The sequence below is a fragment of the Parasteatoda tepidariorum genome, chromosome 9 (genome assembly GCF_043381705.1).
Source record: "Parasteatoda tepidariorum isolate YZ-2023 chromosome 9, CAS_Ptep_4.0, whole genome shotgun sequence".
NCBI lineage: Eukaryota > Metazoa > Arthropoda > Arachnida > Araneae > Theridiidae > Parasteatoda > Parasteatoda tepidariorum.
The window spans coordinates 5062828-5079995 of NC_092212.1; the positions used below are offsets into that span (position 1 = coordinate 5062828).

Sequence of the window (17168 nt, forward strand, 5' to 3'; positions counted from 1 at the left end):
GTAATGCGATTTCTATATTACTAACACTAGAGATCATTAATAAAAGAAGTTGTCACGTATGTAATTAAGAAACCAATAATTAAGTTTTATTAATAGAATTGTTCCAAATTTGCGTGCTCTGGCATCCTTTGCGTTAAAAAAAGAAAGAAAAAATAAGTAAAAGCACTCTATTAGCTATGGAATTACTTTTCATTCCCTTTAACATAGTGATTTGATCACCAAGCACTTGTGATGTTTACAAGCTTTATAGCGGTGCATGTTATACAACTCTTGCTATTCTTGATGTATTGTTGAAAAAAGAAAAAGGAAATAGAAATAGAATAAAACAGTTGTGTCATATCTGCGATGTAAAACAGACGTAAGAAATTTATTTTTTTCAAAATTAGCAAGTTATTTTTTATATCACAGTTACTCACAATGATGAGTTTAAAAATACTTTCATGAAATCAATACTGACCGCAATTTCTTTCTGGGAACTATATTAAAATTTCGTTTGATTTACTTCGCAAAAGTTATGAATAAATGTGCTATTTTAAAACTTAAAAAGGACTCCAATAGTCTACAATGGACATTGCAGGGTTTCCTTCTTATATTTATGAGTGGCTGTAAATTTACGTTTAGGTAAATAGAAACTTTTTCATATGTACCACCTTAGTATTTAGAAGTCAATTATGTTATTGTTTCTTTATGCATTAATTTTCGTTTTCGAAACAACGTACATAGGCTAGAGATTTTATCTGTTTGAGATTGTTGCGAACTATTTCTTTCCGTGGTAGTGAACTAAGCGGATTTTTTCCGAAACAGAACTTTAAAAAAAAAAAAAAAACTTATTCGAACTATAGTTGCCAGAAACTACGGATTGTCCATAGTATTTTAAATTTAGAGTGGTAATTTATTTTATAAATTTTCTACTACAAATTTTCTTTTAATTCTTGGTGTTATAAATTTTAAGTTAATGAGATTTTGTCTGCCATTATGCGAAAATACTTAAAATTTTTAGATAAGAGTAAGTTATGGAAACAAAAATGAGTATAGTTCACAGCAAACTGGAAAAGCTAATTTTATCTAAAACTGAATTTCAATTAATATTTCACTACCGCTTTGAAAATACTTCATCGGGAAAAAAGATGACTAATATTTTCTAGAACAGGTATTTTGTACCTGTTATTTTATCATACCTGTTATAAAAATAACAGGTTACTTCCAAAGGCCTGTTCCAAAATACTAGGCAAAAATTGTAATTCAATTATCTTGCCAAAAATTTGTTTTTCTGCTTTTTTATGAAGTTTAAATTGCTTTTAAGCCATCTTTGCATAGTTTAAAAAAGGAAAAGACCTGGTTTTTATTTATGTAATTAATACAGGCCCGTCACCAGACGTTGCGAGGGGCCCTACAAGTTTTCTATTTCTGCAAAATCTCCAAGAAAATAGATAGCTCTGAAACTAGTTATGTTTTTATTTAAATAATTCAAATTGATATATTTTTTTTCCAATTTATTTCTTAAACATTGGAGAAAATAAAATTTTTATTCGATTATTATAATTTTTAGAGCTGTTTTAAATCTAATAATTTAACGAGAATGCTCCAATGCTTAAAATGCTCCAATTTTTTTTATAGTCTCTTTTTTCCAACTACTGTATTTACTGCATTAATTACTATCGTCTTTTGGGGGACGTCCAATCAAGTAGTTTACTTCGAGAATCTAGGCACCTCTTTACGCTATTGGCCCCCTAACTTTCGAGCCACCTCCCTAGCTTTCGCTGCTATCGGCGCGACTTCCTTTTTCGACCGTGACCTTCGAGGTTACGAATTGACTCTCTCAATATCTTTACATAAAGGCGTGTCCTTTATTTCCCCCGTAGTTATTTGCTGTAATAATTCAATCAATGTTCTATGAGATGAGTGATTTGTCATTGCGTTGAATTTCGTTCACTCGCATAGAAATAGATGTCTCTCTGGCATTGCCTCTTATTTTGTTACTTAAAAGATTAATTTATTTTGAATATTTGAAGTAAATAAATAAATATTTATAAATGATAATATTCTGCAGGAAGGGAAAAAATCTATTACAGTTAATTTGGCGAATTTCTTTTTTTATTGTTTTGAATTTTCTTTTGACATTAAAATTACCATTAAGGCTACATAGTATGTGATATTTTGAAATTAATGTGCTAGTTGTTTTGACAGAAAAATATTATTTAAATAATCCAAGAAAAGTTTAGAATTGTTAAAAAGGCTTGTTTCTTTAAAAATTATGCTGAGATAGTATACTGATGTTTAGTTTGAATATTTAATTTTAAAAAAAATGTTTGAAACTCTGGGATTGTGCTCTATTTATATTTAATTTGCTAAATGCTTTAGCTGGTGCAAATCGGTAAAGTTCAATCAATTACATTTTAGTATAAATAGTTTTTTTTTTTGTTTAAAACTATAAATTCAGAGATTAATTTTTTTAGAAATTCTAATTTATCTCATTTTTTTCACTCGTGTAGAAATGAAAAGATTCTGGTTATACCGTCAAACAGAATGCAATACGGTACTCCTAAATTCTTTTTATTTAGAAACAAAGTGCATTGTAATGTTCAAAACTTTTATAATTCTCTAAGCTTTCTAAATTTTTTTATGTTTGTTAAAAAGAGGCAAATTTTGTAAAAGAATTTTTCCTGCTTCACTCATTTCTCCTAAAGGTGCATTAAAAAGAACTATATTTTGCAACAAAAATTATTGTTTCGATTATTATTCATTATATTTAATTATACTTACGAAAATGCTTTTTAGGTGTTTTCAACCATTTTGAACAACCCGATCTAAAGTATTATCAAAAAAGAAAAAAATATGTATACATAAAAAAAGACGAAATATAGTTTTTTCCCTGAGCCTAAACAATAGAGAATACAAGAGAAATTAATATGTAACTGCTTTCTCTTCGTTTAAAAAATAACTAGAAAAAAACTTCGCGATATTTTCTTACTCTTGAAAAGAAAAAATACTTTTCTTAACAACTTTTTCAAATAAATAGAAAAATCTGTATCTGCTACGAAGAATCCGTAAAAGTTGGAGTCTCTGATTGGTGGTTAAATATATACTAAATCAACAAGGATATCTCCTTTCTTAAAATTTATCAAACACATGAGAACTATGCATTGGAATAATCAATCTTGTTGTTTCAACTAGTTAACTACCCTTGGTACCTTGACAATTGGTACCCTGTTTTCACCTATTTTCTTATTGTTACGCTTACACATCCCTGACAACTTTTACTCTTTCCGAGGAAGTATTTTCCGAATAGTTGTAAAAAATTATTTGAAATACAATTGTAGATAAAATTAACTTTTCTCAATTGCTATGGCTTACACTCATTTTCGTTTCAATGACTACTTGTTCAGTTATATTAGATTGATTCATTTGCCTTTAGTAGAGGTCAATATCAGATTAAAATAAATTTATAATTCCAAAAATAATAAAGGAATTTATGAATCCAAAAATTAAAAAGAAATTCATAAATCCAAAGATTGAAATAAAATTATTAAATTCATTGCCACTTTTAATCTAAAAATGAAATACAACAGACAATCCGTAGTTATTGGCAACTATGCGTACTAATTCGGTCGTGCGTGCATTTATTACAGAGACGGCTTACAAGCCTTTGCTAAGTTTAAATATAAATAGTGAAGGAACGCATAAAAAGACATTCTAGGTTATTAAGATATTCCAACCATTACTTTCACGTTACAAAAAGGTATCTGTATTCATCTAGTATTAGGAGCCAACAATCCCCGGAATTCTTTTCTCTCATTGATAACTCACCTGTTCATTTCTTAAATTTCTTTTTAATGGAGGAGCCAGATATTTGTGTTCACTAAAATATATGAAAAAACAACTACCCATATTACGAGAACATGATATTTTAAAACTAAAGAGGCTGACATAAAAAGAAAAAATCAAATTTGCCTAAAAACAAATAACCTACTACTTTTTTATGAAGTTTCTTTTTATGTGAGTACAAAATGTTGCATTGTCAACTCTTGTCTCGAACAGGGTTGAAAACTTATCTATATCAAAAGATGGAAAGAAGCAAAACCTGGTACATGGACCTTGTTTTCAAAAAAAAAAAGTTTAATAAGTTTAAAATGAAATTTTAATATTTGAATAACGAAGTTAGTTTCTTTGTATAACATTTCCTTTAAAACTATTTAAAACGAAGCCCATTGGTGTTGATTTAATTTTTTACACTGTATCGTTTCAGTTCTTCTAGGACCTACTTCAAAAAAGTAACTAACATAATGGCGTTTTCAAATTTAATATGATTTGATACACCGGTCAATCTCTTAAAAAAATTTTAAAAAAAACTCCAGTTTCATAGGTCTTAGTGCCATAAAAAGCAATTGGTGCAATGACATTAAAGTCACACTTAGAATTGTTCTAATAGTTACTCATTATCGGCGGTCGTATGATCTCATTGACACATTCGATCTGATAAGATATACACTGAAGAGCCAAAAAAACTGGTATACCTGCCTAATATCGCGTAGGGCTCCCGCGAGCACGCAGAAGTGCCGCAACACGACGTGACATGGATTCGATCAATGTGTGAAGTAGTGCTGGAGATAATTGACACCATGAATCCTGCAGGACTGTCCGTAAACCAGTGGGAGTAAGAGGGGATGGGGATATCTTCTGAACATCACGTTGCAAGGCATCCCAAATATGTTCAATAATGTTCATGTCTGGAGATTTTGGTGGATTTCCGATACTCACGGTATACTCGTGAAATGGTCGTACGTGAAAATCCTAATTTCATTGCTATTTCGGAGATGCTATGTCCCATGTCCCGTGCACCGACTATAACACCACGTTCAAACTCGCTTAAATCTGTATAACCTGGCATTGTAGCAGCAGTAACCGATCTAAGAACTGTGCTAGACAACTCGTTGTCTTATATACGCGTTGCCGATCGCATCGCTGTACTTTGATTGGCTCCATACCTGTTTATTTGCATACTCATGCCTGTACCAGTTTTTTTTGGCTCTTCAGAGTAAGATAATGACTTAGCTAAGCATTTAGTCCATATATAGACGGCTCAAACATAAATTAAATAAATGTAGATGCACGGCCGGTCCCGCGGTTGTCCAGAGCTTTTGTTGAGTTACTCCCCGGTTGCAGCACTCTGGGGTGATTATAATTATAGTTTCGATTTCAAAAATCGATAATTTTAAAACTACTCGTCATGACCTGATATTTTAGCAAAACAAGTGTGGAAAATTTAACTCTGTAAAAATTAAAATATCCATGGCGACCAAATTTTTTTAAAACTGATATAACAGAGATAAAAAGTCAATAGTGATAAATATTTTCTAATTAAGAATGCTAAAGTTTTATTTTACCCTTTACTGAAAATCAGCTAAAAATAAAAAAATCCGAATGGGATAATCAGATTTTGAGGGTTTAGAGAATTAAAGAAAATTTTTTTTTTTACCTCAACAATAAATTTTGAAAAACACAGAACAACGTTTTGAAAAACAACGTGAATAATAAGGTGAACATACTTTTTTTAATTTGTGCATAATTTATAAACATGAAAACTTTTATTTATTATTATTTTTTTTCCAGTCGTCTCATAGATTTTGTTGAGCATGATTATTTTGCATGGAGAGGTATGCTGTATGTGAGTTTGTTTTACATAGTCGATACCACGGGAAAATTATTCGATAATTTCGCAGGGTATTACTTTTTCAACTCTGGTGCTCAGATGAAGTCAGCTCTCATGAATGCAGTTTATAGAAAGGTAAAACAATATAATCAAACAAGTTTATTATGTTATGTCGCGTGATTTGCTTGGCAATCAATACAAATGAAACCCTGGCATCACAACTATTTTATATAAGTTATAACTTTCTGGTGATCACATACACTGAAAATAGATTATTGAGATGATCTTTTACTCCTCCATGAGCAAAATTAAAAAAATAATTAAAAAAGTAATGAGAAGATTGAGAAATGATACGTTGAATTTTATACTGATGACTTAGTTTCAAGGAGACTTAGTGGAATGGTGACTCAGTTAAGACAATTTACACAGCAGGACATCAAAATTATTTTATAAAAGTTTGACTTTGTACTGTTACTTCTAAAATTTGGGTTTTACGCTATGCTGCGATTAATATATTAACTTTGGTACAGTGTTACCCAGGTTCAAAAAAAATCAACAAAGAATTACTTGAAACCAATTACATTTTTTCAAACAAAAACAAAATCAAATAATTTCCAAATGCTAACAAGTAGCTATAACATATTTCTAACTTATTAGTTACTACAAGTTTAAAATTTAGCAATACGAAATTATACTTTCAATGAAATGCAATTAAACATATAAGCCTCAATATTCTAATATTCCAAAGCCAGTAAAAACAATTAAGAATAAAAGACACATTTATCTTAAAATCTAGTAGAAGCAATTAAATGTCAAGGTAAATTATTCTTTTAAAACTGTACTAAAATCGAACTTGGAGTTTTTAAATTCAAATCAAATTACGGACCAAATCCCTGGAACGCCCACCGGTATTGCCACCCGACTCGTGGATCAGCAGAGATGCCAACTGCTCCGGACAAGACAAAATAATTAAAAAAGCGGTAAATTACTACAAGTAGATTTCGCAAATATTTGATTATTTTTGATTGTTTCTTAAAAGGTGTAGCATTACATAAGCACTCTAAAGTGGTGAATCATATAAATCTACAAATTATTTAGAAATAGTGGTGGATAAAAATCTACTAAATTGAATTTATTAAACCAAGAATCACAATTGATAAACTACCACTTTAAAATATATATTTGCTGTCCGGAGCAAGTTGGCATCCCTGGATCAGGTCAACATTCCAGTTTCTGATAGACAGCACACTCAAACTCTTTCCAGGCTTCAGCTTGGCAGTAAGCACCCGTGGATCAACAGACTTTCAGCATTGGAACGCCTTGGATAGACAAACATATTCGGACTTAGCTGCTCCGTCCAAACTCAGCTCATCACTTTCATTCATCAACTTAGCGGCTTTGGCGTAACTTCGCTCAAAACTTCCGCTCATCCACTGACTGGCTCCGGCCTTAGCTCATACACTCAGCGACTCCGGCTTTAGTTCATCATCCTCTCAGCCATTCTTCCCCACCTTTTATCCTTATATCAGCAAGCGACTGAATCTTAAACCGACCTTTTCTCCTACGAGCAGCAGTGCAATACCAGCGAACGTCACAACAACAAAAAAGGTCCATGATAAAAACAGTCACAAATGGACTAATATTTTATAAAAGTGATAAAAACAATACTAATTACATATAAATAAACTTAAATACATATACTTCAACCCAAAAATCTCTGTTTAAAAAGATAATTAAACTTTAAGAGAAATATTACTATTGTGAATAAATTTAAAACTTATTATAGTGGTGCCATCTGGAGGTAAATCATGTTTTACACCATCAAAACTTTAAAAAAAAAATTCGCTAATAGGAGGAGCCAACCAGTGCAACCATCTATTGAGGAAATAAGCGAACTATTTCCGCTGAAAAATTAATCCATTTTTAAAAGTACTTACCAAAAAAAAAAAGTAATAATAATAAATAAATAAATACATTTCTATTTATTACAACTTACTGTTGGTGAGTTCCACTGAAAATAGACTATTGAGCCGATTTTTTCTCCCCCATAAACAAACAAAAAAACTAATATAAAGATAAAGAGTAGATTAACAAATACTACGTTAAATTTTATAACGGTTGCCTTTGTTTCGAGCAGCATAGAAACAATATCTTAGTGGACAATATTTAGGTATTGGAAGGAATCCCATAAATGGAGTGCTTAACAACAATCTAAATTAAAATGTTTTTACAATAATTTCTGTGATAATAAATTATAATTATTGCAGAAATAAGGAGTTAAGAAAACTTATAGTAAATAGAGACTTTTTTATTTTAATTACAAGAAAAAAAATACAACTAATGAGTCACATTAATATGATTAGGTTAAAAAATTTCTAAATTTATTTATTGTTCCGTTACACTTTAATTTAAGAGGAGTCATTATTATCCACAATATATTATTTTTAGTCTTTCTTTTGTTAGCTGAAACGAACTGTATATTTTGCATTGTTTAAATATTCTTTCCGAAAACAAAAACTTAGTCATTGTGTGGATAAAGTCTTCGTCTACCACGGCTTTGATCGGGGTTCGATTCCCCGTTCTAGCGTCTGGGTGCCTTATCGTACAGCACTTATCGTGTCTGACTGGTTCAGAATCCACTAGCTATTGTTCCAAGAGGGGGTTAGATACCAGATAATTATTATCAGCATCTGTCCTCCTATGTATCTGTGGTGCTGTAGTATACACACGTGCATTTATTATTGTATCATAATTAAGAATGAATCTCAAACTACCAACAACAACCCATTAATGTGACTCGAGTTCGACGTTAACAGCCAAGCCGAACCAAACTATAGAAGAAAAAAATTGGAATAATGTTGCCTTGTGCAATAAGAACACTGTAGTATGATTAACAATTAATTCTCTAATATTTTCAGAACTTTTTACTGTCACCGGCTGCTCGTAAGGAATTTACCAGTGGATCTATATCCAATCTTCTATCAGTAGACATTCAGAGACTTTCCAATTTCACCTATTACTGCGCAGAGCTATTTACTTGCCCAATCAGAATTATTATCATCTTTGTAATTATGTGGCAGTATATTGGAATGGCAACACTTGCTGGTCTTGGTGTCATAATTTTCTTACTCCCTATCGGCTACTTCATCTCCAGATACAGCGAAAAACTTACCGTAAGTTCTAAGTTCATCATCTTCCTTGATTTGAACATGTATGCACATTGTTTTATATTTGTACTTCCTTGATTGTTATATGTATGCACATTGTTTTATATTTTTAATAAAGATGTTTTCATGCAAATTGTTAATCAGAATGTATAATGCTCATGTATTTTTGTTTTATTTTTATAAAGGATGAACAAATGAAAGTTAAAGACACCCGACTGAAGTTTATGAATGAAATCCTCAGTGGAATAAAGGTAATGAACAACACTTCAAATTGTTAACTGTAAAGATTAAGGAACAACATTTCAAATTTCAAATGGTAAAGGTAATGAACAACATTTCAAATTGTTAACTATAAAACTAATGTGCATCATATCAAGCTGTTAATTGTAAGGGTAATGAATATCTTTGCGCAATCGTCACAGTGGCTTCATATATTTGCTAATTATTATTCGCGCTCTTTTAAAAAATTAATTTATGAAAAATTTTTTTAAATTTTATTGTCCATCTAAAGAAAAAATTAAACTTGTTTAGCTGACTTAATCATGCTTCTTTTATTCATAAAATGAAAATAATAAGAATAGGAAAATGTAGCTATATGTGAGAAAAGTTTGTCATTATATAATGTAATAAAACCATTTCATTATCCACAATTCTCTCAATCTTTACGGAATTTTTTATTCATTTTTATTTTCTTACAAATCAAAGGTAATAATCACAATCATGTTTTTACGATTGTGTGGATGCTATTTCTACAACAAATAATTTAATCCAGACAAAAAGTTTAGAAATTAAAATTATAAAGAAATGAACACTTTGATTGTTACAAGTTTTCGGTCTTTTAAATAAAGATTAATGGTATGTACATAAATTTTTTCCTACATTCCAAGTTATCGCAAAAATTTGATTTTTTTTTAACTGAATCGAGGAATGGTTTTAAAATAAGCTCTAAAATTCTAACAGATCAAAGAAATTTTAAAAACTTTTTTCGAAAACAACGGAACATTACCAAAGTTTTCCCTAAATGCAGGCAAGAACTCTATTATTTGCGAGGAAAGTCATTCAAGACTACAATTGAATGTTACTCACAATATCTATGTTTGGCAGATGTATTTGCAAGACTGCGAACTACAATGCCTTTTGCATAATATTTTATAGCATGGAAGACAATTAAAATCGAAAGCTTTAAAAATTTAAGGTTATTTTCCCAACATTTTAAAGTTTCAGCGCAATAGATATAGAAAAGTTGGTTACAAAAATATCTTAATATCAAATTTGCAACAAAAAAAAAAATAATAATAATCAAGCATTAAAGAATAAAATTAGCTAACGCTATGGGAAGTTTTCCCAGAAAGTGAAGAAAGTTGGTAGAGTGGAATCTGTACCTATCTGTTTAAAAAAATCTTAAATTCATCCTCTAGTGGCATTATTAGAGTACCAGTTAGTGAACTGACGCAGAGGCAAAATTCAAATCAATGTATTTGTGACGAATGCAATGAATTTTTAATTTAAATGAATATGTGGCAACGGCTATTTGTAGACACTTATGATAGAGCATTTCCTTCTTATTTTATTATGAAAGCAATTTTCCTTGAAAACCTCAATTTATTAACGTTTATAAAATATGCTTATTTCCATATCAGCAGTGATGCCAATGATTCCGCAAATCATTTAAACGAATTGGTAGTGAATTAGCAGCGAAGTAGGTAGCGAATTAAATATTAAAACTTGAAGAATATGGATAATAACGTCTACTATTTAAAAATGTCACGACGAGATAGTTGCAATGATATATCTGCAAGTCATGTAGTGTGGGTATCTCGATTCTGACTGATTGTTGAAACGTGACATTTGTTCACGTTAGAAACTGTTCTTTCCCTTCTGTTTCGAGTAAGCCAAGCCCATCAAGTATCACTTCTCTTTACTGATTTGATGTGAGTTAACACTGTAAACCAGATGATTATTTCGCTTTTAATTGGAACAAATTTTTTTTTAAAAAGCTCAAAAGTTGCTAACTATGCCACATAGTTTTCATTTCACTTATTTTAAATCTTTATTTCATTTCAGATACTGAAATTATATGCCTGGGAAACGGCATTTTCTGCAAAAGTGTCGGAGGAAAGAAGAAAAGAGTTGAAACTGATTTTATACTCCCAAATGTGTACAGTAGTCAATGTTTTTATTTTTTACTGTGCACCTATCTTGGTAAGCAAACTGTTTTATTAGTTATAGTTAAAAAGAAGGTAATAAGGGATTAAATACATATGATTACTCACCACAGAAGTTAGATAAATATATGACTTTAAGATAGATATTGACCTCATGAAAATTTGTATTCTTTATATTCTTATATAGTGCGGCCATTATTTGTAAGGACTGATTCAATAAAACAAACTACAATAATACTCCCTAACTCCCTAAAAATACAATGCGAAATATCTATTTCATATTTTTTGAAGCGTTTTTCACCTGCCGTTATGTACTTTCTGTACGTCCATGTAAATTTTCAGTAACCTTTTTTAAACTTTTGCAATTGGAGGACGCCTCCCTGGTGCCACTCTCACTTATAAACTACTTACCACTCTAAATACTATAACTTTTACTTCTTAACCTATTTGTGCGAAGCCTTCTCTTAAAAAGTTCTGACAGCCATCACACAGACTGCTAACTTAATAATTCTTACCACAATTATCAAAACAAGCATGATGGATGAAATAGTGGCCCAAGTGCCCAGCTGAAAAGAAGAAAGAAGTTCTTTTAAAAAAAGTTCCCTTTCTCAAAAAAAGGGTAGTATAGGGGATGTCATTCATAAGATTTATTTTAAAGAAACAAGGTATTTCGGTCTACCACAATTTATTTGAAGCACAAATACTCATATTTGGAGTCGACCTGTGATGCTTTTTTAAAGCTAAAGTGGTGGAAATGTAATCTCCACTTGGCATAAACAAATATGTGCTACAAATGTTTTATCGTGTAGGTGTTTTTCACATGGTATTATTGTGTACATTCACTTTTGGTGTATAGTTATTGTTGTGTTAATGTTTAGCGACTATTTTATTTAGTGACTTCCAGGTATTATACAGTAAGCGTGCAAGCAAAAATTTTGCCGTGTGATACAACTATTTTATAAAATCGTCCAATCCAATTTCGAGTTTACGAATACCAATGTTCTACTCCGTATCCTTGAAATTTTGAGCCCAGTCAAGAAAACATGATAACATTTGGATCAAGTATTGGGTGAAATTTGCCTTCGTAGAGGACTTTTTTTATAAAAGTAATCGCATTTGCGTTATATGGAGAGAAACCCCCCAAACCTCCTACGGTTTGCTTGATGCAAGGTTATTCTAATCCATGATCTGTCTGCTACTGAGGATATTTTACGTCATCACTGTAGTCAGTGCAAGCCGGATGCGGAATTCGAATCTACTAGTAAGGCTGGGAGTCGAACCCGGTTCATCTCATTGGAAGACGAGCTCTCAATCCCCCGAGAAATCACGACTCTTATACTTCTATTTAACCTTGAGAAGCTGGGCCCGTTTCTTTTACTGTAGAAAGAGCCCCGAGTGCAAAGAGTTAAAAGTCCTATTTCAGGAACTTTCTCGCTGACTTCAACGTTCCTAATCTTTGCTCCTTCAGCAAAATTTGTTGTCTCGAAGGTCGTGTTGATGAGTTATATTCCTATACTCTTATGAAAAACTGCAAATTTCTAGATTTTTGAAATTTGTTTAAGGACCAAGGTTTGAGGATGTCGAAGACACTAAGAACGTCAGAATTGAAGAGCCATCTGAAAAAATAAAGATTTTTAAAGTTGTTCAGTTAAAGCCTTATTTTAGAATTTTTCCCCGCAAACTTCAGCATCCTCAATCACTGTTTCTTTAACAAATTGTGCTGTCCTTGAGGCTTGAAGGTTGTGTTGAGTCATATTCACTACACTCTTATATATTAATTTTCGGCACATTAAATTCAAAAACAAATCAAGACATCACAGACCAATATTTGAATTGTAAACAAGTATTTTAATTTCTTTTAATATTTTTAATCTGTTTCATAGCATTGGCTGGTGACTGGGTCTCGTGTTAGCGAATTTTCCCTTTATAAATCTGGAAATCCCTTCGCGAACGTAAATTCCCTAATAAGCGGTAAATGGCTGGGGATGAATGACGTAACGTCGCGAGAACCTATCAACGAATACCAGGTGGAGCTTCCCTCCTCTGCTTTTCGAATTTTCAACGCCGAGCGCTGAACTGGATCAAGCAGCTGCAAGGATGAGTCTTGGTGATTGGTGGAGAGGAGATTTGAAGGTTAATCCGAGCTCGGTACCCATTGTAGAGGAGAGAAGTCGAATCTTTTAGAAATCAAAGACATTGACCGATGGCCAAGATAGTTTGTCTGGGTAAATAGCAGCCATCTATAACATCTGCCGCAAATGAGTAAGAGTTTTTCATCATCTTCTAGACTTGTCATCACAGCGTAACAAACCTAGGATGTATCATGGTCGAGAGCTCCAGAGACTCGTAAGTAACAATCATCCAGTAGTTCTGAGTATAGTAAGCCGAGTTACATAAAGGTGGAGGAATCCGGAGCCTCACTTGTCCTGACTTACAGCTTGTCTCAGTCTTTGAGGCCACGTGAATCTACTTGACACCCGACCTCCTGACTCCTACCATATCTACCTTTGTCACCAAATTTCCGATGAACTGAAGAAAAATTGAATGGTTGTCAAACCTCACATAACCAAGGAAATGTGAAGATATAAGCAGAGCAGACAAAATGACTGGTATTATTCATCCAAGTGAATTGTTTCAATAATTGCGATTAAATCATCTCTGATACAAGTCTTCACTCATGAGTTATAAACAATTATTTTGCGAGGCGGTGAGGCTTCGATTAACTTGTAAATTCAGTAGATAGTTAAGTGGAAGTTAGTCAATAAGCGTTAATAATTAAAAAATATCTTTTTTTTCCCTTGACGGGAAGGGATGTTATATATAAATTTTCAGCACATTAAATTTTTAAAAAAAATCAAGATATCACAGACCAATATTTGAATTGTAAATAAGTATTTTAATTTCTTTTAATATTTTTGATCTGTTTCATAACAATGGCTGGTGGCTGGGTCTCATCTTAGGGAATTTTCTTTTTCTAAATCTAGAAATCCCTTCGTGAAAGCAAATTCTTGAACGAGCGGTAAATGGCTGAGGATGAAGAACGTAACCGTACAAGAACCTACATTTGTTCTTACAATTGTTATTTTTTATGGAGTTAAAATGCAATTTATTTTCAACGAAATGATGGCTAAAATTTCCATTTACGAAAATAAATTTAGAATATTTTTTTAGATGATCCTTTATATACAATGAGGTAAAAAGGTGTATTCTCGAAATTATTCATTACAGATAATTTCTTTATAGTCTTTTAAACTTTTAATGTTTGCCGTGCCCGATTGTGTCAATTTAGTCTGTAAGAGCTTTGTTATTATGGTAATTTCTTTTCTTTTTTTAGAAATGCAATTTTTTATATAGACAAACAATGTAGATTTTGGCTTCACTCACAAAATATTTATGCTGTTCCATAGATTTCTGTGGCAAGTTTTGCTACCTATTTATTTATGGATAATAAAAATGTCTTGGATCCAACGAAAGCATTTGTTACAATCACTCTCATGGAGCAGCTAAAGTATGGCTTGTTCATTTTGCCCGAATCCATTTCGGAATTGATACAGGTGAACATAATCAAACTATTCATTTATTTTTTTTACTACAAATAGAGCGTCCAGTGGTCCCTCAAATTATTACAGTGGTATTTCATTTTCTGTCATATGTTTATTTCTTGTTTTCTAAAAGTTAACATGAAAGATTGTTCATTAATACAATAATTTGGAGACACATATGTTATTGTTGGGGAGAAGTGTTCCAGTGATGAAAGAACTAAATATCTTGTCCTGACATTAAATAATAAACTTACATGGAATGACCATATAAAAGACAACATCCCAAAAGCTTGCAGAGCGTTCTAAGCTCTGAGCCCACCTAATAGGAAACCGTTCATTTCCTCTTCACCTAAAAACACCACTATATATAAAAAGCATAAGACCGATAACCACTTATGCATCACCAGCATAGTGCACAACTCCAGATCACTTATTAAACTTGACATTTTACCTAATAAAATATTGCAATCCATTGCAATATTTCCTTACTACGTTAGGAATCTAACTATAAGAGAAGACTTAAATCTTTCAAAACTCTCACAATACATTGCCTCACTGAATGCCAATTTTTTTAGTAAAGCAGAAAAATGTGACAAGGCAAAGTTTCAATGATATCTTCAGCAAAGAATTCTTAAAGGAAAATATTACACACAGCCCATTAGTAGCCTGTTTCTTATAGGGTGGTAAATTATCTAAGAAGTTTTGCAAACAGTGTAAATATTGTACATAACTATTTTCCCATTTTATCACACACACACACACACACATATATATATATATAAATATCTTATATCAATAACAAAAAAGTCTTAAATACACTTTTAAAGTAGTAGTTAAGAATTTTTTTTCCGACAATTAGCCTACTTTTAAAGAATAATTTTCAAGATTCAGATAGGCTGAATTATTTAAAAATATCTATTTTTTAAAATCTGTTAATATTTATATTTATAGTGAGTTAGCTAAAAACACCTACTTTTAATAATCCTGAAACAGTTTTAATTTATAAAACCAGGAATAGAAGTAAGAATAAAAAAAAATAATAAAAAAAAATCAGAAAATACAAAAATTAATTTATAACTGATTATCATTTTCTACAGTAGAAATTCAGAACAGTGAGAATTCAGTAGTTTGAATTATTTTGAACATTAAAAACTGCTTTGCAATTTCCATTCATAAGTTGGAATTAAATGCAGAAATTTGAATGCGGCTCTATAAATATCGAATAAATGTCAATTTTATAATATGAAACAGAAAGAAAAAAATCTAAAACTTAATAATCACTAACTAGGGCTTTTGGGGGAAAAAAACCTGCTTATCTTGTATTAAATAAGAAAATAAAATATTTTTCTTTCATAAATTTCTACAATTAGTAGTTAAATTTCCAACAGATGGCAATACCATCTATACAAGGAAGAATGTCAGTCATTTATGGGTCACACTGTAAATACGCATAAAAAAAATTTACAATTTATATTAAGAACTGGAACCTTCTTCATTCTGGGAAAGATTGTCAGGGGCTGACCATCGTCTTTTTCGTTTTCTAGATATTGTAGATTGATCTGCTTTAAAAGATGTTTTTTCTGCAATCAACTTTAACTTTTTTTCCATTAAAGAAGAATTTGTGATAAGTGGTAAGTTTTCAGATTCAATTTTTAAGTCTTCTGTAGGTTTTTCAAGTTTATTTTGATTTTTATCTAACGTATTTAGATTTGTTTCACAGGAGTTCACGTTTTTCTGTTCACAGTTTTCGAAATCACTTTTATCTGTAAGTGAAATACACGTGTCTCCAATTTTTAATTTGTGACATGAAAGCCCATAACGTTGTGCCGATCGTTCTGGAGAGCATGAAGACCAGCCTCGTTTGTATACAAAAAAAGGATGCTCTAATGGTGCTTCCACGGTGATCTAAAAAAAAAAATAATAATAAATGAAACTTCCAGTTTGAAAAATAGTAATATAGGTCAATTTAACACAGAAATAATTAGGGTAAAGCTGGAATTTGTTTTAAATTAACACGGTGAGTAGCCAGATTTTTCAACAAAAAATAAGCACCTTTTAAGCNAGCCATCACACGCCCAGCTATTTTTAAAAAAATTTTTTTGTAGCAATGCCGGTCTTAGTATGTTGCCCAGACTGGTCTCAATATACACATATATATTATATTATATTATATTATATTATACTATAATAAAAATAAATTTGTGGTTACTATATAAGTTACTTTTGACTTATGACAGTTACAAAATATTTTTTTCTTCATTTCTCAAGACTGGCGTAGCTTTGGAACGTTTGCGAACTTTTTTTGCTGCAGAAAACATGGATCCAGAAGCTATTGGAACTGAACCTGAAGAAGGTATCGTCATATAACTAACTTCTATAACTAATGACTATTACTTTATATAATAATAGTAACTTTATATAACTAATTACTACAGAATTAAATAGTAATTAGTAACTATGTTTCTTTTTCTTTTGTAAAATATATTTTAGAAGCATTCCCATTCATTTTAATCAAAATTTCAACAACCAATCACCAAACAAAAGCTTCTACCATTTATTCGTAAACGAGAAGAAAAAAAACTAGTTTTTAGAGGATTTCATTTCTATTTTTATTGTAGGAGGCATGATGTTTTATACTTACACT

General features: G+C 31.2%; 1 protein-coding gene across 1 annotated transcript in view; it reads left to right on the forward strand.

Annotated features, from left to right (window-relative positions):
- The window catches only part of LOC107446137 (multidrug resistance-associated protein 1), a 46830-nt gene that overhangs the window by 19329 nt on the left and 10333 nt on the right, over positions 1-17168 (forward strand). The window contains exons 9-14 of the mRNA XM_071185318.1: positions 5611-5785; positions 8569-8823; positions 9003-9068; positions 10882-11019; positions 14390-14536; positions 16793-16877. Coding sequence (XP_071041419.1) covers positions 5611-5785; positions 8569-8823; positions 9003-9068; positions 10882-11019; positions 14390-14536; positions 16793-16877 — 866 coding nt within the window. The remainder of the gene's footprint in view (positions 1-5610; positions 5786-8568; positions 8824-9002; positions 9069-10881; positions 11020-14389; positions 14537-16792; positions 16878-17168) is intronic.